The sequence below is a fragment of the Wyeomyia smithii genome, chromosome 2, assembly GCF_029784165.1.
Source record: "Wyeomyia smithii strain HCP4-BCI-WySm-NY-G18 chromosome 2, ASM2978416v1, whole genome shotgun sequence".
Taxonomy (NCBI): Eukaryota; Metazoa; Arthropoda; class Insecta; order Diptera; family Culicidae; genus Wyeomyia; species Wyeomyia smithii.
The window spans coordinates 17,369,312-17,396,163 of NC_073695.1; the positions used below are offsets into that span (position 1 = coordinate 17,369,312).

The 26,852-nt window shown below is 40.1% G+C and overlaps 1 protein-coding gene across 16 annotated transcripts in view; it reads right to left on the reverse strand.

Annotated features, from left to right (window-relative positions):
• LOC129726060 (protein phosphatase 1 regulatory subunit 12A-like) overlaps positions 1 to 26,852 on the reverse strand; it is a 125,063-nt gene that overhangs the window by 28,140 nt on the left and 70,071 nt on the right. For 5 of the 16 annotated variants that reach the window (XM_055682633.1, XM_055682629.1, XM_055682630.1 and 2 more), the window contains exons 4-16: positions 20,451 to 20,999; positions 20,301 to 20,389; positions 19,872 to 20,225; positions 18,615 to 18,866; positions 18,207 to 18,285; positions 17,487 to 17,639; positions 17,071 to 17,232; positions 15,984 to 16,508; positions 15,145 to 15,304; positions 13,461 to 14,459; positions 13,100 to 13,295; positions 12,795 to 13,039; positions 12,680 to 12,730 (exon numbers count right to left, since the gene is read on the reverse strand). In XM_055682633.1, coding sequence (XP_055538608.1) covers positions 12,680 to 12,730; positions 12,795 to 13,039; positions 13,100 to 13,295; positions 13,461 to 14,459; positions 15,145 to 15,304; positions 15,984 to 16,508; positions 17,071 to 17,232; positions 17,487 to 17,639; positions 18,207 to 18,285; positions 18,615 to 18,866; positions 19,872 to 20,225; positions 20,301 to 20,389; positions 20,451 to 20,999 — 3,814 coding nt within the window. Of the gene's footprint in view, positions 1 to 12,679; positions 12,731 to 12,794; positions 13,040 to 13,099; positions 13,296 to 13,460; positions 14,460 to 15,144; positions 15,305 to 15,983; positions 16,509 to 17,070; positions 17,233 to 17,486; positions 17,640 to 18,206; positions 18,286 to 18,614; positions 18,867 to 19,871; positions 20,226 to 20,300; positions 20,390 to 20,450; positions 21,000 to 26,852 lie in introns of those variants that run through there. The other 11 variants (XM_055682636.1, XM_055682635.1, XM_055682637.1 and 8 more) reach the window with 10 other exon arrangements.

Consider the following 26,852-nt stretch of genomic DNA (forward strand, 5'->3'; position numbering starts at 1 on the left):
TTAATTTGCAACCGCTCGCTGCTTAGCGCTTGATGAGTCGTTATTAATAAATGCTAATTGACTACCCGATGTCAACTTCACGTTCGCCCGAAAGACAGATGTTGAGTGCCAACAACAGCTGCCAAAAACAATAAATTTGTTCGAAACAACTTTTGACCAGAAGTCACTACCCGGTTATCACAGCCTAGCTCCAACATGCATCGCATAATTGCAGATGCTATTTGCGGAATTTATATATCCTAGGTAAGGTAATACGCAAGGACGAAATGAAGCCAAACAGAAATAGTACGGACAGCTTGCGGTGCAATGAACTTCCACCGGTACGTGTAACGAAATCCCCGGGCCATGCAATGTTGGCGGACGCAAGATTAGCACGATGAGACGAAATAGCTAAAATTAAATTGCCATGTCAAACAAATAACTGCCAACCGTCATTCGGTACAGCGCAGCATCGAAGAGCACGAAGCAGCAGCAATCTGCAGTGCATCGGAGCGAACATGACGTCACTTAGAGCAGAAGATATGTGGGACAATTTAGATGCGGAAAGCTGTTATGTTGGGTCTCTGATCGTAAAAGTGTATACACTGCTAATTAAAATGAAAATTTTAACCATTTGCGGATCTCATGAGCAAGTTTGCTCGCAGTTTTCCTTGGACAGTCTGAGAGATAGCAACGAATTTTTTAAACGGATAAGTTAGGAGTTATTGAAGTAGAACTATTTTTTTTTTTCAAACATCGCCATCTTTTTCACGACTAATTGAAAAGGTTCGGCTAACCCAGGTTCCGTGAGAGCAGCTCTTCTTTCATTAGCGTCCAGAAGTTTTTTCACGCGGTTGTTCTAAATAGAACTTTGAGGAATTATTAAAGGCCAACTTAAGAAACAAAATTTATCAGGACGAAAAAAAAATAAAAAAAATGCGGTCACTAGTTGAGCACAAATATGTTGAGCGCATTTTTGTTCATCCTCACCGTGACACTAAAACTATGTCGCATTTTGATGAAATTAAATTTAAAATTAAAATAAACTGCAAGTAAAATTGTTAATAAACAAATTAAGTTGCCATAATTTTTCATGATATAGTTTAGCTCATCACACACGCTCTATGTATTTTCAAACTACTAATTGTTCTGATCTCTGTTCCGATTGCTTTCCCACCAAATCACGATAAAATAGTAGGAAGCTGTATCCAAGACACGACCGCGTCGGTTGAACTACTAATTAAGCTGTTATATAACAGACCAAAATGAACAGACGCTCCGGAAAAACGGTGAAAGCAGATAGGACCTTTTGAAATGTTTATCTAGAAATGGTTTATTTAGAGTGTTTCATTAATGAGTAATACTTATTTGTTCAAATCAAGTAACTTTTCATTGAATAGTCCATATGGATATTGATTTGTACAACTCGAAATTGTTGAACAACGCAACTGGTGCAAATTTCTCCACAGCTCAATTTACGAACAAACATTACGAATAAACGCTTTTATAATATTAATGCACCTTTTGTTTGGCAATTTATAAAAACTGAGCTTTATTCTTTTTGCATCCATGCACACGTTCGCACGAGAAGTTGATAAACTATTACTATTGTACCTTATAGGTAGGTATTGATGATACTTTTAGTTGACTTCTTTAAGTGTGGCTAATTCAAGAATTGCGTAGATTTTTGATAAAAATAGTAAACTCACGTGTACTGTATAGTACTGAAATGTAAAAAACTCATTAATTACTTCAACTGAAATCAAATGATCGCCCCTAAAATGACGTTTGGGCTAATTTTCAACAAAGCTGGGAATCAATCGAATTATTCCTTTTTTCCTGTTTTCTTCGAAGGCAGAGCAACTTAGATAGTTGGGAGAACATTTCCCTAGGCAATTCAGTTCAGTTTCTCGTCATTGCATAATACCACTTGTACGATGACTCTTGTTCTGTTATCTCTAGCAGCGTTCCCCGCCAATTCCAACACGTCCGTAGCATGGTACATTGTAGCCGCCAGATCGATAGGTACTCCTGTACCCACCCGCATAAATCACAAGTACTGGCCGTGACGATAGCAGCCTAAGAACTGGCTGTGCGTCTTGTTCTACGTTTACCACCCACGTGATAAGAACGTAATCACGACACGAGTAACATGAAAAATAAATGTGAACTGGAACCAGCTTCAAAATAAACACCCGAATTGCGCGAAAGTCAGTGGACAAATGAATGATGCTGTTTTGAAATAAACCCGTGCGATTGTCTCAAATATCTACGGAGAGAACTTACGCCGCAAGTGGGCGGGGCCACGCACACGGTATTATGGAAGAAATAAAAATAATGGGTATGGGTATGGAAAGGAAAAAACAGTGGGTTCGAATCTTAGTAGAATCAGGCCATTTGGTTGTCAGAGGACTTTTAGCATGGATTTATTCTTAGGCTCCCCACCACAAACCCTTCCTTCAATCTGAATTTCACAATACCCCTGTTGACTCTCGTTCTAACAGAAATAAGTCCCTATTATAATAAAACTGATGTGAGTAACGTATAAAAGTTCTCTCCAGGGAATTGTAATTAAATATTGTAAATATTGTAAATACAGGTCAGACTCGATTATGAAAAAAATTTCATTTCGGATAATCGAGTTTTCCGGATAATCGAATCACACAAAAAATACTGAAATTTTGCGATTAACGAACATAAAATAAATATTAATTTTCTTTATTTTACTTGTATGATGCAGTGGCGTAACCAGAAGTTACTTCTGGGGCGAAAGGGGGTAAAATCTTAAGAAGCGAAAAAATTAAATTGGACATTGATTATTTTCACTCAATTCGAACTTGTCCCAAACATGCTGAAAGTGACTTAAATGGTAACAAATATGCCAGAAGGGATGGTAAAGGCAAAATTTCGGAATAAAAATTGAAAATGGACACCAAAAAAATGAAATTCCGGATAATCGAGTCTAAAATTCCGGATAATCGAGTTTCCGGATAATCGAGTCCGACCTGTATTATGAAATATGCAGTTCTACATTTTATTCAAGAGACTAAAAAATTACGCTAAAATTGTTTTTTACTAAGTGCGATTATATTTCAACTATCGAGCTAGTTTGAATTATGTTTAAAACTTGTTTTCTGTCGTTATTGAGTCGTGTAGTATGTGTTATACAAATTGAACAGCTAGATTAATGCAACTACACAACTCGGAGAAATCGTTTGATAAATAAGTTAGAAAATAACGCTGATGTGTCACAATGTAGACGACATAAACACAGTATAAAGATAAGGACGAGGAACTGGTGGAGAAAAATCAAACATTTTTGATCGTTGCTTTTGCCATCTGCGGTCAAATAATAAACACTAAGAAAAAGAGCGAGATATCACGAGTGGCAGAAAAATAATAACAACTTCAAATGAATAATTTTGATGCATGAAATTGTTGTTGAGACTAATTGAAGTTTTAATGTCAATGGGCGTGTCGTTGTGCACTCGAGCGAACAAAGCAACATCAACAACAACAAATCGTTCACAAAGTCAAATAGCTGTGCTGGGGAAGTGCTTGGATTGCATCATTGCGGGCATGCGATTGGTTGAACTCTAATCAAATTGGCTAAGAATTAAAACCTCTTTACTGTGGAGAAATATTTCAAAACTAGTTGGCCCGTAGTGGCTAGCCACTTTCGAATGCATTTTGGGCTATTGTAGGTTGGTATTTAATATGAAATGATAAATTATTTTTTGAAATATCGAGTTGAAGATCAAGATGTAACTATGACAATATCGACAATTCGATGCAGATGGCCAACGCTGGTTTAAAACTCAATTATCTTAACTGCGATAATTCCTCCGTTCAGTAGATCATGACAACGCTTGGATTGATTGCTTACTTGAAAACGAATTTACATCTCGCTTATTATACGGATCCACTGCACAGTTTTTTCTTCATTATCTGAAGACTTTTTCTCCATTATTTGATTATTTTCGAAAAATTGTTCTCGAACGATTCATTTTTTGCCTTTCTCCTAGAAAGGTATAGCAATCACTTGCAAAACCGAAAGTATAAAAGTGCTCCAAAGGGCCGAATGGCATATATCACTCGACTCAGCTCGACGAGCTGAGCATTTTCTGTATGTGTGTGTATGTGCAGATTTTTATTCTCACTCACTTTTCTCAGAGATGGCTGGACCGATTTTCATGAAATTAATTGCAAATGAAAGGTCTCATTGTCCCATAAGACCCTATTAAATTTCATTGTAATCGGATTTTTAGTTTAGAGGTTATGTATCAAAATGTAAAAATCATGAAACATCATTATCTCGAAAACTACACAACCGACTTGAACAAAATTGATTTCAAATGAACGGGCTACCTAAAATACCCTTAACTTTTGAATTTCATAAAGATTGAACACGTGGTTCAAAAGTTATGACAAGAAACGTGTTTTAAAGACTACTTAATCTCACTCATGTTTCTCAGAGATGGCTGAACCGATTTTCAAAAATCAGTGTCAAATGGAAGGTCTAGTTGCCCCATAAGACCCAATTGATTTGTTTTGCAATCGGACTATTACTTTGTCTGTTATGTTTAAAAATGTGAAAGGAACATATTTCGAAAACTACTTGAATTCACTCACTTTTCTCAGAGATGGCTGACCCGATTTCCACAAAATTAGTGTCAACTTATAAGTCTAGCTGCCTCGTAACACCCTATTGAAATTTACTGTAATCGGACTGTAACTTCGTCTGTAAAGTACCAGAATGAAAAAATCACGAAACTTCATTATCTCAGAAACTACACAACCGATTTGATCAATATTATTATCAGATGAGCGGGCTAGTTAAGGGTTAACTGATGAATTATGATTGAACACGTGGTTTCAAAGTTTGGCTGCCCTATACGTTCCCATTTCATTTGATTATAATTGAACTTAAGCCATCGTTATGTATTAAATTGTCAATAAAACAACGAAAGTCTATTATTTCAAAGATTACATGACTTATTTGAACATAACAAGTGTCATACGAACGAGTCATCTCTCAAACTTACAAATAACAAACTTCATAACAATTTGATATGTGGCTCAAAAGTTATGGAAAGAAAAGAAATTCAAAGGCTATTTAAAACTATACCTGCTTTGATTGACATATGTGGTCTCCACATAATTTAAATGTGGTTTTGTACTACTTAAACGTTCCAAATTCATTGATTCCTTGCGATGTGTTTGAAGTCTGCAAATGCACGACGAATCGGCCATAAGATATAATCAAAGTCAAAAGACAAATCGTTTGAAATGATTGGTTTTATAGAAATGACAACATCCTCGACTTTTGGCTTCTGTACATAGCCCTAATTCTGAAAAATATTTAAATTGGGTGGTATTCGGTCATTTTCAGCAAATTTTCTGGCATCAATCTGACACCGGAAATACTCATATTGGGAGGAATTAAGTTATTTTGGTTGTTTTCCAGAAATTAACAGAGGTCGTCTTTACATTCAAAATGGTGTCAAGGGTCAATGTTTCGTTTCTATGCATCATCTCGATTACGGAAATATCCATGTTGAGTATTATTTGGTCATTTGTTATTGTTAGCTCATTGCATCATTCTGGTTCTAGAGATACTCATGTTGGATGGTATTTGGTTATTTTAGGCTGTTTTTCACAAACCGGAATTCGCCATCTTGGATTTTAAAATGGTACTTAAGATAATTTCTGGCCTCTGAGCTTCATACTGGTTGAAGAAAAACCCATATTGGGTGTAATCCGATCATCTTCCGCTGTTTCCCAGGAACTGGTAGTCGCCAATCTAGAATCCAAAATGGGTCTTTGGCCGATTTCAGCTACTGTGTTATCATTCTAGATCCGGGGATACTCATGTTAGACGGAAATCAGCCATTTTTGACTGTTTTCCAGAAACCACAAGTTGCCATCCCACAATTCATAATGGTGTCTGAAGCCGATTTGTGGCTCCAGTGCATCATTACGATTCCGAAAATACCCATATTGGGTGGTATTTGGTCGTTTGCCGCTGTTTTTCCGAAACCGGAAGTCATCATCTTAGAATTCAAAATGGTATCTGTAGTCGAATTTAGCTCCTGTGTATCTTTCTTTATTCAGATATTATTATATTGGGTGGAAATCGTCCATTTTTGGCTGTTTTCCAGGAACCGGAAGTTGCTATCTAACAATCCAAAATGTTACCTGAGGTCGATTATCGAACATGTTTGTTACCACTAAAAACATTTAACTGCCAAATATGGTTCCATTTAGTTCATTAGTTCGCGAGATGTGCAGAAATTTGTGCAGAAACATGTGCTTCTATAAGAGGGAGGGGTGTCGAAGCATTATGGAACATATTTATTACCCTTTAAAATATTCACATGCCAAATTCGGTTTCATTTGCTTGGTTTGTTCTTGAGTTGTGCAGAAATGTATGTTTCATTTGTATTGGACCCCCCCCTTTCCAGAAGAGGGAGGGGTCTCAAACTATCATAGGAACCTTTATCGGGACCAAAAACCCCTACATACAAGTTTTCACGTCGATCGGTTTGGTAGTTTTCGAGCCTATTTGGATTAAACAGACAGACAGACCGGACTGCATTTTTATATGTATAGATTACAACATCATTATTTTAGAACCTAATAAGTGAATATACATTTATTGGATTGAAGCGTTCATGTAAATCTATTTTTACAAATAAAAGTTTGAATGAAAAAGGCTGGGTCTGACCGCTAGGTGGATTAATTTAGGTTTTACTTCAAAACATAAATAATAGTTTGATGTTATATTTCAACTAAACTTACAAAATGAGTGTGATTGAAAAAAAATCACAGGAGGGTTGTGAGCAAAGCCACGACCGCAAGGATGAAGTAGAATACTTTTACAAGAAAGAAAACCCGGCTGCTTGCGTGTCAGTCATTTTTTAATTTGTTGTTCAATTCAATATCGGATAAGATACTGATCACATCTTGGCGTTATCACTGACAGTGAGAATAATGTATTCCTTATGATAAAATAAACAGTAAAAAGCTGATTTAACACTCAAAACTAGACGGCTCATGTGTTGTCAAAATGAGTCAACTTTTCATTGAATGCATTTACTAAGGCCCCCTATCGCACAGAGACTGCATTTCACTAAAGTGCCTCACTGCATCAGCTGCTATCGATGCTAAACCCGCTGCAACTGCTACGCTATCCGTAGCCATGCTAATGTTTTGGACGCTACACGCTGCTATTGGTATCCGCTGTCCCTGCATCAGCTGGCCCAGCTGCTATCGATGCTAAGATTGCTATGCCACAGCTGTGGCCGCTATCCGCCTGGTATCCACTGCACTGCTACTACTACTGCTAAGGGAAGACTGCTGTTGTCGCTGTCTAGAACTATCATGAGCGGCTTCGACTGAAACAGGCTCTTATATAGGGATGAAAAACCTATCGATAGTAGTAGGAAATCATCGAAAACTATCGAGCCATAATTCCCATCCTTACTCTTATACAGACAAATAGCAAATTTAAAATGGCAAGGTCTATGATTCTGTCGACCGTGCTTGGGAAGCAATCATATTAACGACTAATCAGATCAGTCAAATTTCGCGCTTCAACAAGGATTGACCATTCTCAATAATATAGTTGCTTGTTATGATTTGGACTTAATAATTTTTGAATTTTGATTATGCGAAAAATTAATTTTTATGCTGATAATGAAAGCTTTTCGGATGTTGTGCTCATAACTGAAGGAAAAGATAATTCAGTACGTTCTGAGACACGGAGATGAAGCCAAATATATATCTGTTCCAAATTTCTTGAAAGTGTAAATTGATTTATGAGAAAATATTAACTCTTCACTCAGGTTTTTATTTCACCCTGAAAAGGACAATTTGTTGTTGATAAGATGCCAATCACATCTTTGCGTTATCACTGGTAGTGCAAATAAAGTATTCCTTGGGGGAAAATAAACACTGAAAAGCTTTCCAGAACGTTCTTTTCGTTGGATGCATTTGCTAGTGTGCCTGCTATCGCTCAGAGACAGCATTTCACTAGAAAGCCACACTGCATCAGCTGACCCTGCTTGTATAGATGCTGAGACCAACGTCAACCGCTGCGCTATCCCCGGTGCCACAGTAGTGGACGCTTCCGTTGCCATTGGTATCCGCTGCCCTGCATCACCCGGCCCTGCTATCGATGCTGAGCCGCGCTCCGCTATCCGTTGCCATACCACAGCTGTGGCCGTTATCTGGTGCACTGCTACTGCTGCTGTATCCACTGCTGCTGCTAAGGGAGGACCTGTTGCAGTCTAGAGTTATAATGAGCGACTTCGAGTCAAACAGGCTCTTATATAGGCCAAATTGCACATTTCAAATGGCAAGGTCTATGGTTCTGTCGGCCGTGCTTAGGAAGCAATCATATAACGACCAATCAGAGGCCGAATTTTTCGTTTTGACAAGGCTTGACGATTTGCAATAGTACAATAGTTTGAATGATAAAATTACAATTATCTGCATTTGGGAGAATCTTAGAAGATTTTCCAATCTATTGCTGCAAGAACGAAGGGAATCCATCGAATACTAACTGATTTATTAGCATTTGAAATTGGACATATTTTTCACTTTTTTCGGTTTTAGATTTTCATTTCACATCCCTATGTAGCTGAACTTCCTGAGAGAAGTATTCTACTTCAAAAACAATTTACAAAAGCAATTGCTCATGAAAAACTATTGGATTGCTAAAGAAAATATTTACACGTGCAAATTTGCAAACTGCAATTTGTTAATAGTCATAGCAAAGCTTGAAATAACTGAGTTCTGTCCTCCTTTAATTATTGATGGGTAGTTCGAATCGCTCTCTGATACTTCGATATAACTTGACACAACTCAATTTCGGTGGAGAGAAACCAGTTTTTACCTTAAAAAATGAACTTAAAACTCTTATTACTCATCAACTATTTACACAATTGACATAAACTGTATTGCAAATTAAAGATAGATCTTTTCTTCCATGAACTTGAATTAAAGTTTGAATATCACCCGCCGGGAATGGGTCAATCTTATACTGTAGATTTTATAATAACTGCTGAAATTTTCACGTATCGACAAAAGAATTATCGTTTTCGCCGTACAGTGTGAACGTCGTAGTATACTTAAAGGATATATTGAAGGATGTCTATCCTCAAATTACAACGGGTACGTACTGCATTACTCCATCACTTGACAACCCAAATTTGATGTCAAAGTTATTATGTTATAGAAGTTTTTGGGCATGTAACTATGAAGTAACGTTCATAATCAACTGAAAGTGGTTTGGCTTATTTTAAATTTCATTTACATGCTTGATATTTTCGATACTATGTGCGACCAGACCGAACCAAGCGCCATTTTTTGAAAACTGAGTTTTTAACACCAGTGGTTGTGAAAATTAATAATCTATCGTTCATGAAAAAATGAAATCATTTGAACAGTTCATGATGATTATAATGAAAATTTCCTGTAGTAGCTTGCAGAAAATAAACGGGGTGGTAAAACTTTAAACCCCGATTACTCGAAATAATGTTTTTGGCGCTTGGTTCGATCTGGCCGCACGCCGACCATCTCAAAATTGCCTTCCGCCCATTATTACATTTTTGGCGGTTTTTCTCGCTGCACCTGCATTAGAAGCTTTAGCCATGTGCTAATTTAACACGTGTGCCGAATATAAATTAAGACGCAGTTAGCTTTGATTTCCTCACGACTGATTTCATACCAGTCGTGCGGAAGTGAGTGGAGGACTAAAAGCAAAGGTAACTTGTAGTCAGAACAGGAGTGTTTGCGTTGCTACCCACAAAAAAATAACAAACATTAGTGTACCTCAGCTTCAGAGTTTGCTTGGGAAAAAGGCAATTTGAGTAACTTTCGTTTGTCGTGCGCGTGACTGAAGGACAAGCAAACTATATATATTCCGATTGTTTACATAAACTAGAAAAATTTGTTCTCTATCGAACGAGATATCAATGACTAAAATTTGGTCAGTGGTAACAAAGTTGTAAGCATTTAGCATTTAAAAGTTTTCATTCTGCCGTTTTATTCCATATTCGTTATTTCGGATTGGCATCCTATTAAAGTAAGACGTATTCTACGTAAAAATACAATTTTTTTCATTGGTTCTCAATGGCTTTTTTTTTACAGGGTAACGAAAAAACCTTTAAAATTGAACTCTCTGATTGTTCCTGACGTTTTCTGATACTGTGCTTTTTTAGCAGTCAATGTGCAGAATACGCAGCGAAGATGAAGGCAACTTTGAAATTCCAATGGAAAATAATTTAGATCAGATATGACCAAACCAAACAGCAGAAGCTCCGCGCTTAGCACAAAATCGTGTCTGGGTCAAAATTTTCCCACAACTGTTTTTTTTTCTTTTCCCTGGTTTTCCAGGCTTTTACCACGTCAGCAACTAACGCTTGTTGATCAATTACGCGGTGTCAACCAATCATCCTCTTCCTATTGATTCTAAATGCCACCGGCCAAGGTTAAACAAATTATGCGTTATGCGCAAAAAGCAAATCTGAAATCGGTAGAACACTACAAACATCGAAATACGAAGTAAACTTCCGGAAAAAGAATTTTAATTGCTTTTGAACCACTCTAGTGAAAAATAAATGCACCACTCTAATGAAAACCTAGCTCGAGATGCCTAACATAAGAATAATTTACATGTGGTTTGGGGCAAGTTGTAAGTCAATTTAAATGTTAATACTAAAATATCCCATATTAGGCTCTCGGTTGTCCAAAGTCTCAGAAAGTTCGGCCAAAGTTTTTTTGTCGAGACAACACCATATCCCGACGTTTTATGTAGGTATTTTTAAGTCATTTGGCATCGAAAATAAATTTTTGATCTTCACAATTTCATGTACTCCCTCCTTGGTAGATTTTCGAGGGTCAAAAAATCACAACTTTGAACGCTTTGAGGCACCGAAATTTGACATGGACCTTTTCGCTGCCACCCTAATGGACATACATGCCAGGAAGCGGAAATCCCGTTCACTGGTCTCGGAGCTGCAGGCAATGGCACAGCGGCAGCTGCAGATGGTCAAGTCGATTTTCCCAGCGAATCGCGACGTGGCAGTGGTGATGGACGACGAGACCTATCTCACCCTGGATGGCAAAGACTGGCAGGGCACTTCGTATTTTACTTCCCCCACGAAGGAAATGAGCTCCGAGGTGAAGTCAGCTGTGGCTGACAATCAGCGAGAAAGGAATGTCAAAACCACTCTTCTTCCCCACCGGCCGGCAATGTTCTACCAATTGGACGATAGACACGTATTTGTTTGTAAATTAACACTTTATTGTTGAGACAAAGTCTAGAATTTCTGTTGATAAGAGGATGTAAACATTTTATATATATTTATTGCACTTTGATTGGAAATTCTTAATGTGCTTCTTGAAAGATCCTCCTCCTGAGATTTAACTTGATCAGACCAATTTAAAATCGCTTCGTTCATCTCAACAACGTGATTATTGCTGGGTTTGAGAAATGAAACCCTCCATTTGTCAGGAAAAATAATTGATTGTGATTTTGATGCATTAGAAGGAATCTTCCATTTCTGCAAGTATGATGAATATATACCTATCTAGATTTTTTTGCAGACGACTGCATATGCCACGAAGTTTTTTTTTCTTCTACGGAAATGCTTGCATCGCCATAAAGTAAATCAGGAAGATCAAAAGTAAAAATATTATATAAGATTGAGCCCACGATACTTCCTTAAGGTACACCGACTCTAACAGACAATCTTTCTTTACCATTTGTGTAGTTAACCTGAAAAGTGATGTCAGTCATGTAACTTTGTGTCGTTTATGTGATATTAAGAGGAGAACGGAAATTGAACCTTTTTTCTATTAGAAGAGCACCTTCAGCGGAATAGCCTTCAGATTTTTTTGCTCGAATCATATTGATAACTGATGAATAGTCAAATGCCCATGGCGAAAACCAAACTGCTTATTTCCAAAAACTGAATTCTCATTAATATGTGTTATCATTCTATTAAAAATTATGCTTTAAAAAAGTTTGATTATAGAAGAGAGTAAACTGATTGGCCGATAACTCGATGCTTCAGCTGGACTTTTTGCAGGTTTTATAATTTAATCGTTTTCCATTTTGTGGGAAAATATACTAGGTAACTCAAAGCATCTGCTAAAAATTTTCATTAAGAAATTTAAAGAGCTTTCTCGAGTCTTTTGAGAAAAAAAGACTGGAATACTTAAAAAATGGCGAGAAGTTGGAACAAACCATCCGCTGAGGTGGACCAGGGATGTGTGCAGAAAACAATAGCGCGAATTTCAATGAAAGTTTGCGATTCTATCCAACGACTGGCGGAATAATTCTCTCAAATTTTTCTCTAAAAGTACAGAAAAATACCTTCTTAAGTCAACTCCGAGATAGAACTAGTTTATTTGAATTAGGTTCTCAATGAAGCAAGCTTAGAACATGGAACAACGCGGGGAAAAACTTTTATAGATTGTGAGGACTATTTATTTGATATTCTTGGATTACTCCAATATTCCAAGTAGACGCAGTGCTGATAAACAGCAATAAGGTACAAGCAGAGCTCAAAGTAAGAAACCATTTTGTCCACTGGGAGAGTACTCTCGGATGACCCACGCTTACAACTTTAACCGAATAGTCAGAAACCATTGCCTTCAGTACTAGAAACAATAGCAAAGAAAGACTTACCTCCTTCTCCTCACCGTCGACAGGAGAATCTTGCCGGTCCGGATCAATATCCTGCAAGCACAAAAAAGAGGAAAGTATTAACTCAATGGATCCGTAGAACAGATTTCTACATTACCTCCATGTCGACATGTACGACACCGGTGGACCGCCGCTTCGGGCGTCTCCTTCTCTGGATAACGGCCTGCGTTGCCTGAGCATTGCCACGATTTTCGTTTTCCTTGTCGTTCTCCTTGTTCTCCTCGCTGGCTTTCAGAGGCCTTCGCAGATGCAAATTTGCATCATTCGCTGGCTGCTGTTGTTGATTGCTGCTGATGGCTGTCGTTGTTGAACCAAGCTCGGGTGCCGATATCGGGCGCGTTGCTATCGATACACACGACATTAAGATAAAAAAGTGGAATACTTGATTTGGAATGCACTTACTGCTTAAATTACTGCTGTCACCGTTCTGTCTCCGCTGAGCCAAGGAAGACATAGAAATACTATTAAATTCCGGCTGTTGTCGGCTATTCGAGGAATCCAAGGCAGTGGCGGTACTGCTAGTGGTGGTTGTGACGGTATTGGTAGATGCAGCGACGGGAGTGCTGCTAACAGGCGCCGAAGCATCTTCCAATTTAAACTGAATAATGAAACAAACAAAAAAATCGAATCAATATAGCGAAAGTTACCTCCAATTCTAAGCGAGACTAGGTTAAGACTCCAAACCAAAGCGTATTTTAGCTTCTGCCTGTGAGTAGCGAGCACTACCATAAGTTACACAGTACAAGGCATGCACTAGACTTACCTTTGAACCGCCATCAACCTTCAATCGCCATGATGGCCTTCTTTCGGCTGTTGATTGTTGGTGATGTTGATGCAGCGGGGAAGATGGTGCGCTTGCTGTATCTTTTCGCGCTGATATCGTACCTTCGACGGAGGATGCCGGTGTTTCGACAGTTGATGTGAAATCACTTTTCGCAGTTATTGCAGCAGGAGCGGTAGTGCTAGGCAGGGACGTAGGTCCTTTGAAACCAACGAAATTTTCTTTATCACTCTCCGCGTATTTGTTTGCCTCTTGGCGCAGTTTTTCTGCCAGAGTAAGCGAGTTGGCGTTATCGATGTCGAACAGCGAACGCTTACTCGTACTAAAGGAAGCAGGTGCTCGAATTGTGGCCGCTGTTGATGTCGACGTTGTGGGAGTACTGACGTTGGTTGAATAGTCGCCAATTGTGGCTTTAGTTTTCGTTAACTCGTCTGATTCAGTCTTTTTAATAAGATTATTGTTACTACTGTTAGGGTTGTTATTGTTGTTAGTTGTTGTCGCGGGGTTCACGCTTGACGGGACACTAAACACCGCTGTCACAGTGGGAGTGTCTGCTTTATCTTTCTCTTTGGTGTTCGACGAGATTTCCGACGTGGTCGAGCTGCTGAGCCTCGGGGTTGAAATAGTGTACGAAACACTGATCTTGCTACCGTCTTCGTCGGGTGTTACTGGCTGATGACTCCCTCCGCCCCCTCCATCGCCGCCGCCACCACCTCCACCAATGTCGCCTCTCTGGGCTTTGAAGGCGGATGAAGGTGGAGCGCTGATTGTGAAACTAGCGGACACTTGCCCTTCGCTGGTGGTGGAAGGCGTAGCTAGAGAAGGAACTTTGCTGCTTACCTCGCTGTTGGTACCACTGGGGTCCACCGACGGTACACGATCGTTTATGGGGGCGGATGTAGATGATGACATAGATGTGGTGGTTGTTGAAGCTGTTGTTACTGTAGTTGCAAACGGGGTGGTGCTGGTGGCCGGGTCATTCTGTCGGTTTGAGTTAACAAGGATTCGGACATATAAAGCCATATGGATGTAGTGATTGATTATAGTGGGTGCTAGTTGTATTGTTTTAAGGTGTTGTTTGGTGAAGGATGAACTTTTGCTTTCAGGGGTAATGCGAACAACAACGCAGAAGGAACCTCGGAGTTTAGAGTATACAATTCTCCCGATTGCTGCTTCTTTGTAACTTTCATGACATTGTAATATGTTAATTTTAAATGTTGTTAACCCTGAACATTGAAAATTACCTTTCACTCCTATATGCGCTAGTTAAACATCTGCCGTTGATTATGTACAATATAATGAAAAATATACAAACAATGAAACAAAAATAAAATAGGAAACCATATTAGAGCCCCTTCTGCTCAAGCAAGGGTGTTATTTTGGTTTTTCGAATGCGCTCTGGGTCGAATCATTTCCTAATTTCGGACGGGTTTCTTTGTCTGGATGAGGGCGGCACACAATGCACACTAACAAAGAAAACCAGCATAATGGTGATAACATCGCACCTATGGATACTTACCCTTTGCTTGAGAGACACGCAACTATGGGGCTTACAAATAAACGTGAAACTCAAAAGCAAATCCTTTCACCAAACAAAAAGCGATAAATCCAACAACGCAACCCGCTTATAGGGAAGTTCACTTATCACGTAAACTCTATTACTTACATCGCTGTTGGAGGAGTTTTTCTTTTTAACCAGCTGCTCAGCGCTCTTGATTTCGTCCAGCGTGACACCTTGAGTCGAACGTCGCGTTTCTCGGACCCGCTTGGCGTGTGCTTTCCGCTGCGTTTCACTCTCCTCGTCTCGGGTCGGTGGTACAAAGGATCTGCGATTGTATGTAAGAACATAATAGATTATAGAATATATTATAGTTTACGGTAAATTCTAATCATTAGCTAGCTTGGCACACAACATTCAACATTCTTCATGTACTACGCATGAGAAGCAAACGCTTTTTTTGCTTGGATGAATCTATAAAGGGGCAATGGGAATAATGGTGTGTTCAATTCACTCGTCGTGAAACGTTGCCTAGTTTTTTTTTTTTTTTTTGGAAAACATAGAGATGTAATTTAGCGGACGGTGGGTGGAGGCAGCTTAGTTAATAATGATGAATTAGTACTTTGTGGTTCTCGGTTTGGTAAAAATCGACGTTGAATCAACAAAAATCATTGAAATCTCATGCTGTTCGATTTTTCGCTGGTGACTTTTGTAGATCAATTGTCTGAAAACAGGATGTTAGAAACCAAATGGACGCATTGGCGCAGAGCCAAATTGTTCAAAATGACAGTAGAATTTTCAAAGGGACTTTCCAGTGAAATTCTATCTTGAGTGTAAAAAAATTGCTTCCATTGCTGGTTATTAGTCTACGAGCAAGTTAATTTACCACAAACTCACACAACAACGCTAAACTGGCCACGCGCGCTAGTATCCAACCAAAAGCGGTTGGAATCGGCTACAGCGAGCACCAGAAATCGTAAAAGCAAACCATAAACGGTAATAGTTACTTGAAGAAGTTTTTGAAAATATTGCCCGGCGAAAGCTTGTTCGTAGAGGTCACTGTCAGTGGCGAGGTCGCCGTTGGTGCGTTGGTCGGTGATGGCGGAGCGTTGGTTGCGGAGCTTGGGTGGACTGTGGCTACGCTCTTAGCGACAACGGCAGGTTCCGTCCACGACGGATCTTTTTCTGCGGAGCCGGATTTTGCGGTTGTCTGCTGTGCTGCTGCTGATGACGCTTTCGTTTCTTGCTGCTGTTGCGCCTCCTGTTGCTGCTGCAGTTGTTGCCTCTTCTCGTTGAGTGAGGAGAGAAATTTATTACGCTCGTTATTAATCTTCGTCTTCTGGGCTTGTTCGATATATTTTCGGTTCAGTTCGAACAAGCTATGATTTTTGTTGATCGCGTTACTACTATTGTTGGTAGTGGTGGCAGTGGATTCTTTGTTGTTATTATAGCTATTGTTGGCTGGTGTGACGGTGACCTCTAACGGTGTGACACTGTTGAGATTGTTATTGTCACTGTTGGTAGGTGTGATGCTGAGGATGAAGATGGAGGCGCCGATAGATGGTGTTTTTTATTGGTCACAAGATGAGTCACACATTCACACATTATCACAAATATCGAGTACGAATCGATCGACGAACGGTACCGACGTTGGCAGAAGAAACAAAAAAATAGTTGCTTGATTTTTGTACATTTTCAACGATTAAGCATGATTTGGAAGGGAAAGATTATTTCTGAATTTGGCATTCAAAGCATTCATAGCTAAATAATATGATAGATCCAAGCCGGCTTCCACGAGGAACATGAAAGCCAGTCTGGATTCTAACACACAACAACTAATAGGTCATAAAAAGTAGAAATAAAGAAATAACCTTCCGCTCGCACTAACTTATCGTAGCAACTCGTTTCGGTAACTTCCCCGATGATTACTAGTTTGGTTAAAGCAGTTAGCAAATTCTAGACATTCAGTTCTAGTTTCCAAATCTAGCATGACTTTCCTTTCTCTTTTTTTATTCATCCCCAATTAATTTTTCTCTCTTAAAAGCATCTGAAATGAATCATTCAAACTTTCGCTGCCAACCGATCGGTACTCACCTGCGTATTTGACCGGCGCTGGGTGTTGTGGTTGGTGTACCGGTGGGACTAGTTGGAGGTGACGTGGTAGATGGCGTCGTGGAAGTTTGTACATTCCCTGTTGCAGCTGGACTGCTGGTAGTACTACCCGTGCTTCCCAGCACTAAGTTGCTGGTAGCTTTCCTGCAAAACAAGTGAATTTTTGAAGATCATTCAGTGGACATGCTTAAGCTGCTTCGAAAGGCGAAGTTTTGAGAAAATAGAATACATCGGAACAAATCTTTATTGCTAATAGTAGAAAATTATCGGCATTCAATCAAAATGGTAAAGCTTATTTGCAACGATGATCGGAAATATTGCGAATTAAAACAAAGATTGATATTACAAGAGTTAGAGGTAAGCTAGAGTTTAAAACACAGCATCATACTGTAGATTACCTTAGTGTTCGATGATCTTTGAGTGAGGCTGACCTTTGTACCAGGTAGTTGCTGACGGCAGTTTTCGCGTTCGCTGTATTGTTCGTGTTCGGTAGTATCGGGCACGAGTTGGCCTGTATTCGAGCCCGTAGTTCCACGTACTTTTGATAGAACCTGGAGGGATCCGTCGGGGTGCACATCACAATGGTCGTAGCGCGCATTTGTCAGTGTAAGGTGTAGGAAGTGATGGTGGTAGTAGAAGTAGTAGAGCATAGTTTGTGTATAAGTAACGATCATTCCATGTCAGTGTGAGTTACGGTGTGCAATCACAGGACGAATATTTTAGTTCACGGTGTTTTGTTGATTGAAATATAGCAATCAGTTAATCGAATGGTAGTAGCATGATGGCAGATGAGATACACACACATACGCGTTTGTTCAGTAGAATTGTTTTGAAACAAAAAACTTAACTTTTTGTAAATAAAGGATGATTCGATTTCGTTGATCAAGCAATTAATCAATCAATTTTAACATAGGAATTTCAAAATCGAATTATGATTTTGTTTCAGACAGAATCATCCTTCATTTTTCTTCATAGGAACCTAACTGTTACACATCAAAAAAGCGGAACACCCTACTAAAACATTCAGACTGATTTTATGAGGATAAAAAAATCACTCAAGCAAATACAATTGGAAGACAGGAAAAAAAATAAACAAAAATAAACGAATTCTAACTTACTTTTCATCGCTCTCGAAACTCTGCGTCCGTCGTAGTATCACATCGGGCTCGGTTGGCTGATTTTCTTTCTCAGGAACTTCTGCAACGAGATAGATAAGCAGATTAGCATGTTTAGTGGCAGTTTCAAGTTTCTGAAGAATCTTCAAATAGCTGCGAAGTATGAAGACGTATAATAGAAATGCTTGCCACGGGGATTACGAGAAATTATGCGATTAAACAGACTAGCGAGAGCATTTCGATTCGCGATGGGTGCTTTTATGTACGGGTCTATCCATTGCTATTATGAAGTAGATGCAACGAACAAACGAGCGATATGCAACGGTAATAATTACAATATGAGCTGAACACAATGTGGCGAATGGAGGCTATGGGCTTATAAAAATGAAGAAACCAATAAAAAGCCATTACGATTTCGGTACGAATCGGAAAGGTCTCCATTATGTCGTATCCTGAGCGTGTCCTGCTGATGTTGGGCCTGTTCTATAAACGGAATTGGTGTTGGGGTGGCACGCGCCCGGCGCCAAGGAACTGGTGGCGGCGGTGGAGCACTCTGCTGCTGCTGTTGCAAATCACCTTCGCGTTTTTTCGGAACAATAAGCTGTTCCACAATCGGCACTGGGCTTGGTCGGGATAAAATCGGAACGGGTTTGGATATTTCTCCTGCGCAGTGCAACCGAGAAAGTTTTTAGAAAAAACGAGACAAAATGTTTTAGTCAGATTGACTTGGCACAATTTTAAGAGCAGGAAAAACGCAGGCAGGAACCAGAACTGGGTAAAAAATCAAGTTAATATCATTCCGGGTAGTATTTTGCTAGCTGCCTCATTATACGACTAAAATCAAAGCGCACAGAGGACGCCAGTAAAGTACTCTGACTCACACAGTTTCGCGTCTATTGGAGTGTAGATTGTTCAAGCGAATAATCACTCTGTTATGAAAACCGACTAGATCGCAAATGATGATTAATGAATAATAACTCTTTTCTCTGCTAACGTTGAATTAAATTTTCAGGAAATTTGTTGCAATCTCTTTGAACTGGAGCACGAGGATGCGAGCATTTCTAATTATAAATAGGAGAGGCCAGAGTACACTTTACAAAACTAATCTTTCTAAGTTTTTTCACCACCCGTCCGCTCTGGCTACTCCTGAACAAATTTTTATTGGGTATTAATTTCAACTAATCTTATTGAAACTATTATTTAAAGAAAGAGTTCAAGAAACAGATAACATGCGGAAAGAAAACAAATGCACAATAGAAAATATGAGTTTCGTTGGGTTGTAAATACAATGCACAGTTATGTAAATCCTCTGTAGTTGTAATTGAGGACTGTATAATATTCGTTTCGCTAAAGTAAACTTTCGATAATCCTGCTACGATTTACAAATCTGTGCATTAAACCCGCTTGAGAGCCGCCAATAAATTCGTAACATACAACTATCGAAACTGAACAGTGCAGCGCAGTTTACGCAGCAGCCAAGCAATTCTGGATGCCGCTCTTAAAACAGTCCGTTGACGAATGTCTACATTTATAGTAAAAGGACACACGATTGGCTAGCAAAGATATTAGATAAGTAGCGAGCGGCATTCAAATTCAAACGGAGCTCAGCGGCACGCAAACAAATTGAAAAAATCTGAATTTTTTCATCCGGTGCCCCAGAAGGTATACCTGCATCGGATTCTGTCAAACTGCTGTCAGCTTCTGTACTACTACTAGAGGAAGAATAGGGAGATGACGCTTCTGAGGAAACGCTAGCTTCTGATTCTGATCCCTGCTCTTGTTCCTCCTCTTCCTCCTCCTCTTCTTCTTCTTCCTCCTTCGCTTCCTCTTCCCCAACTGCTGCATCTGCCCCTTCCTCGATCTCCAACTCTTCTTCCGAAGCTTGACTGCCGTCAACCAAGTCTTCTTCCGGGGCATTATCATCACGATCACTTCCGCTGTCTTCCAGTGCATTGTTGATCTCAACTTCTGCTTCTTCCTCCATTCCTTCCTCCTCTTCCAGTTCACCATCACTGGTGAATTCTGAATTTTCTCAAACGTTTTGCGAATAACATATCACACTAATTTACTAGTAAATGGTATACAACAATTACTTACCTTCTTTCTCTTTGCTGTCGATTGGTTTGACTTCTACTCGAATGACCTTTGTGGGTGTTTCGATGCTATTCTCGATTGTATCCGTAATTCTGAAACGATAACAAACGTTTAGTATTCGGGTGAACCCAATGCATCGATACCTAAAGTTACCTAATATGACTAGCAGGTCGCCGTTTCGGTCGCTTAATGTTCTTTCGTGCTTCGTCTAGCAGCGGAACAATATCCTTTTGTGCAATATCGATCGCATACTGGCCACTGTAGTTCTGGATGTCGATGTCCACGTTGGCATTTAATAGCATCTGTACTGCTTCCTTCTGGCCCCAGTAGGCGGCCGCATGTAGTGGTGTCCAGCCGTCCACGTCTTGCTTGTCAAAGTCCCCCCGTCCGTCCAGCAGCAAACCGAGCACTTTGATGTATCCTTTCGCCGCCGCCACGTGAACGGCGGTCGCGCCAGTCTTGGGATGAGGTTTATCACAGTCAGTGCTGTCGCTGCGGAGCCACCGTTTCGCGTCGATCAGCATAATTTTCTCCTCGATCTGGCGAGCTTCGTCACAGTCGATGCCCTGCTCGTCGATGTGTCGCTGGATGAGATCCTCCATCGCATCCGAGCAGGCCAGATCCAGTGCCAGCTCGCCGTCGCTGTTGATGGCCGCCAGGTCGGCGCCGTTCTCTATCAGGTAGCGGGCTATACTGAGGAACCTGGAATGGTGCAAAAATAGAAATGTTGAAACGTCAATTAGTTGCTAGTTCAACAAAATTGCTCTGTTAAAAAAAAATAACTAGAATAGAAGCGCTTGAATTTTTTGGTTTCTATGTCGTTTCGATCTCAATTATAAATACAACTTTTTCAAATTTATATGAAAGACAAACTTTTACAAACAACAACTATACAAAATATCTATACATATAAAAATGACGTTCTGTCTGTCTGACCCCCTAGTGATAAGGAGCACCTTCTTTCCACGCAAAGATATCCACAAACCCACCTGGAGATCACCTGACCACCGAACAACAAATCAAATTGACCACGTTCTCATTGATGGCCGATTTTTCTCAAACATTACAAACATACGCTCCCTCCGGGGTGCGGATATCGACTCAGACCACCACCTAGTAGCAGTACATGTGCGCTCGAAACTTTCCACAGTATTTCACACACGTCAGAACCGTCCTCCACGGCCAAACTTCCGACAGTTGATCAACCCGCAAGCTGCCGAGAACTACACGCGCTTACTCGATGAGGCACTACCTTCCACGGAAGAATTATGTGCTTCGACTCTCTACCATGGATTGTGGAAGTTACGCTCGAATATTGGAGAGGCCGCAACCGCGGCACTAGGTATGCTTGTATAAACTATCTGAGCATCGTCACAAGAGAAAACGCGGCCAAATACCGACAAACTCGAAATGAGTTGACCACGATTCTGCAGAGAAAGAAGCGCTAGCAGGAGGACAGAGATCGTGAAGAGCTGGAGCAACTGTTTCGGGCTAACGATACACGCAAGTTTATTGAAAAGGTGAACTAATCCCGTAAAGGCTACACACCGAGTCCAGATATGTGTAGGGACGTGGAGGAAAACTTGATTACAAGCGAGCGCAAGGTGGTTGACAGCTGGCAGCAGTTCCTCGATGAGCACCTCAATAGCGGAAGGAGGCGGAAGTTACCATTGGAGTACCTAGAAACGACAGTAGTGTCCCAGTTCCCGATATACTGGAGATCAAACGGGAAATTGATTCACTCAAGAACAACAGAGCCGACGGCAAGGACAGGCTACCGGCAGAGCTCTATAAACACGGAAAAGAGGCACTAGCAACGGCACTCCACTGGGTAATCTCTAGGATTTGGGAGGAATGGAAGAATGGATGGGAGGAGTTGTATGCCCCATCTATAAAAATGGCGATCGGCTACAATGCAACAACTACCGCGGCATAACGCTGCTTACAACGCTCTCTCCCAGATTCTACTCCGCCGTCTATCTCCTTTAGGGAAAGAATTTGTAGGGCAGTATCAAGCGGGCTTCACACAAGCACACGATACTACGTATCAAATTTTCACCCTCCGGCAGATCCTACAGAAATGCCGGGAGTACAACGTGCCCACACAACATGTTTTCGTGGACTTCAAGGCAGCGTATGTTACTGATAAACTGACATGACTTAACAAAGCTACCTTAGACCCAGTGATGTGTTGCGTGTGCGTGTTGGGGATTTTTTTTCCGTGTTAGGTATTTTCGTCACTGCGACCAATTTTTTGATATTTTGTGACAAATTCCCCCTTTTTAATTTTGCTAAGTCAGGATAACGTATCACTATTGGAAGTGGTCGTTACAGTCTGGCCAAAAGCATCAGTCCAGTCCGGTATTATACTTCGTATGAAGCGCACAACCGTACTGGGATTTGTTCTCCAGATTTCAGAGGGTTCCAGAAGACCTCTCTCGAAGAACTTATATCTTTTGAGAAAAATTGTCGGACATCGGCATAACAGATGTTCCGAGTCTTCTTTTTCCATGCCACATACTCGACATGTATCATCTCGAAGTTTTTTCATAACCCCCAAATGATAACGGCTCGGACAATGCCCTGTTATTAAACCAGTATACGTGCTTAGATCTTTTTTTTGAAAGATCCAGTATTTTACGAGTCATAGAAACGTTCGGTGTGATGAAACGCTTCGACTGCCTACCGATGAAGGTGTTTGTCGAGTTGGATTCCACTTTAACGTCGGACATCATGCAAATGTTTTAGCGTCTGTATTTTCTGCGTAGGTATATTTCAGAACATTCTAGTATTGCTAGGACTTCAGCTTGGAAGACAGTTGGCCATTGGCTCATTGGAACTGACAGGTCTATTCCTGGGCCAGTTACTCCTGCTTCCACGCAATTGTTCATTTTTGAACCATTTGTGTAGAAAAGGATTGATCCTGGGCGGAGATCAGGAGCACCGCGTTCCCAAACATCACGCTCAGGTTCAAACATTCGAAATCGTCTTTCAAAATTGTATCTTTTCTCCATCCGGTTTTCATTGTTGATCACTAGGGGATTGATACGAATAGTTTTTAGAATACCTAGATGACTCGTTAAATCACCCTCAAAGAGCTTTAAGATCCTTTGATCCGTGTTGGGGATACTCTCGAATCCCTTCGAAGCGCACAGAGGGTTGAAAAAAGGAGATGGATTATCCTAGACGTTGTTCAACATTGCCCTTGAGGATGTAATCCGACGAAGAGGCATCGAAACGAGAAGCACGATTTTCAGCAAAGGTAGTCAACTCATAGGCTTCGCAGACGACCTGGACATTATTACGAGAAACTCAGCGACGGCGGAGGCAATCTACGCAAGACTAACAGTGGAAGCTAGAAGATTTGGACTAGAAATAAATGCGTCGAAAACCAGTTATATGAAAGGAAGAGGCTTGAAAGAATCCAACATTCGCCTCCCACGGACGGTGATCTTGGACGTTGACAAACTCTAAGTGGTAGAGGATTTCGTATACTTGGGATCTCTGGTAACCGCCGACAGTAACACAAGTAAGGAGGTCCAACGACGTATTCAAGCTGGAAATCGTGCCTACTTTGCCCTCGCAGGACGCTTCGATCCAGGAGCATACACCGCCGCACAAAACTGACGATGTACAAAAACTTAATTAGACCCTAAGTTCTCTATGGACTCGAAACCGTTACGCTGCTTACGGAGGACATACGCGAACTGGTCGTATTTAAACGGAAAGTGTTGCGGACAATATTTTTTGGAGTACAAACTGAAAGCGGAGAGTGGCGTACGCGTATGAACCACGAGCTGCAGGCACTACTTGGAAAGATTCCCATTGTGCACCTGATGAAGGTCGGGAGGCTGCGATGAGCCGAGCATGTCGCGAGGATGCCGGACGACAGTGCGGTAAAATCGGCACCAGGAATAGAGGGGCCCAACGTGCTAGCTGGCTTGACCAGGTTGAAGCGGATCTGCGAATATCGAGACGTTTAGAATATTATAGCCCAGGACAGAGTAGAATGGACGAAAATTCTTGATACGGCACGAGCAACCACGGCTCTAGGCTGCTGAAGTAAGTCTGTCTGATCCATATAGACGGGGAAAAGACTGAACTAATCGGTGTGCAAATTAGTATGTAGAGCTTTCTGAGGCCGGGAAGGTTCTTATGATAGTTAGAGACCCCTCCCTCCTCAGGAAGGGAGGGATCCCATACAAATGAAACTCGAATTCCTGCATAACTCGAAAACTAATCAAGCTAATTGAACCAAATTTGGTATGTGAATATTTTAAGAAGCAAGAAATATTCGTATGGCAGTTTGACACCCCTCCCTGCTCTAGCAGGGAGACGAAAGTAAAACAAATATCAGTATAACTTGAGATTTAATCAAGAAAATTGGAACCAAATTTGGCATGTTGTGGCTCACGGAAGCAAAAAAAATTTCTATGGTAGATTACTACCCCTCCCTCCAGCAGAAAAGAGGGTTCCCATACAAATTAAACATAAATTTTTGCATAACTCGAGAACTAATCCAGTCAATGGAGCCAAATTCTACCTATAGCTGTTTTTGAGAACAGTGTATGTTTCTATGATGATATGAAACCCCTCTCTACTCAATAAGAGGGGGGGTCTATACAAATTTCTGCGAAACTTAAGAACCAATTAAGCAAATGAAACCAAACTTGGTTTTTGGGAGCAAGAAATACTTCAATGGTGGTTCGACATCCCGCACTCTTCTAGAATGGAGAGTTTCTATACAAATAAAACGCAAATTTTTGCATAACTCGAGTATTAATCAAGCAAATGCAATCAAATTTGACATGTTAAGGTTTCTGGGAGCAAGAAATGTTTTTATAGTGGTTCGACAACCCACCCTACCCTGGAAGAGGGGGAAGGGGGAGGGGGGTAGAGTCTATACAAATCTCTGCACAACTCGAGAACTAATCAATCAAATGGAATCAAATTGTGGAGGTTTTTGGGAGCAAGAAATATTTCAATCGTCATTCGACACCACTCCATCAAATATCTTAAAATAACAATATAGTTCACTCTAGGATTTCCCATATATTTCCGTGGAGACAGACAGGGAACACCCCCTCTTGTGGTGAAAAAGGTAACTAAACTCATTGCACAGTGGTACAGTAAGGCATTTTAGGCGGACATAAGCTTTTCGTTGCGATTTTGGTTTGCGGTTTAAAGCCATAGTTTTTGTAAAAAGTTGTTTTTTATACATAGTCCTCTATTTATGTGCAAATGAAAATTAGGGTGGTCCTAAAATCAACGAACTAAAAACAAACTAATTTGTTTTTATTTACATAAATAATTGTAAACATTCTTTGGCAAACTTGTAGATCAACTAATTCTAAGTAACTTTTTTGTAGACAATAAATTTGGTTTCCAAAAACAGTCTTTTCGCTCTATTTTTTCAATTCAAATTTAAAAACAAAGTTTTCTTCGGTAACTTTAATCAAAAATACGCCAATTTTGACGAAAAAACATTGTCGATATATTGTACAGATGAAGAGTTTTCCCTTTTAAAATATTAATGTCTCCGTTTAGGGCAAACATAAATAATATTTTTTGGTACCATTTGAAAGAACAAATATTGTATAAATATTGTGAAGAAATACCGAAAGTTGCTTAAAATTAGTTGATCTACAACTGTGCCGATGAATGTATACATTTATTTCTGCAAATAAAAAAGCTAGTGTTTTTATTTAGTCGATTTCAGGAACACCCTAATTTTCATTTGCACATAAAAAATAGACTAAATAGACTAAACTCATGTCCGCCTACATTGCCTTACTGTACCACTGTGCATTGTTGTTGAATTTCTGTGAGCGTGTGACATTCTCACACACGAAACTGAGTTTACTCAATTTTAGATTTAGTTGACTCAATTTCATACTTTAACAGAAAAAATATGTTGTAGATTTCGTGCGTATATTGTTTGTATGTAAAACTAACGCCATTCCGGGAGTTAAATATTGATAATATAATAGATGTAGCTTATTGAGGCACGAAGAAGAAATATTCAAATAATCAGGCCACGACGTGTAAATGTAAACTAATCCCAAGCAGTGATGGAAACGAAACGAATATGATGCAATCATCGTTTAATCGGCAGTTTCCCATTCACCGGAAGTCATCATTTTACAATTCATAATGTTGTCTGAGGTCGATTTGTAGCTTTAGTGCATCATAACAATCCCGGAAATACATATAATGAGTGTTATTTGGTCTTTTGCCACTGTTGTTTAGGAACCGGAAGTCGCCATATTGGATTTCAAAACGGCATTTGGAGACAATTTCTGGCCTCTGAGCATCATTCTGGTTAAAGAAACACCCATATTCGGTTGTTTTTGGGTCATTTTCGGCAGTTTACCAGTCACCAAAAGTCGCCATTTTACAACTCAAAATGTTGTCTGAGGTCGATTTGTGGCTTCAGTGCATCATAACAATCGCGGAAATACCCATATTTGGTCATTCGCCGCTGTTTTTCAGAAACCGGAAGTCGCCATCTTGGGTTTCAAACTGACATTTGGCGACAATTTCTGGCCTCTGAGC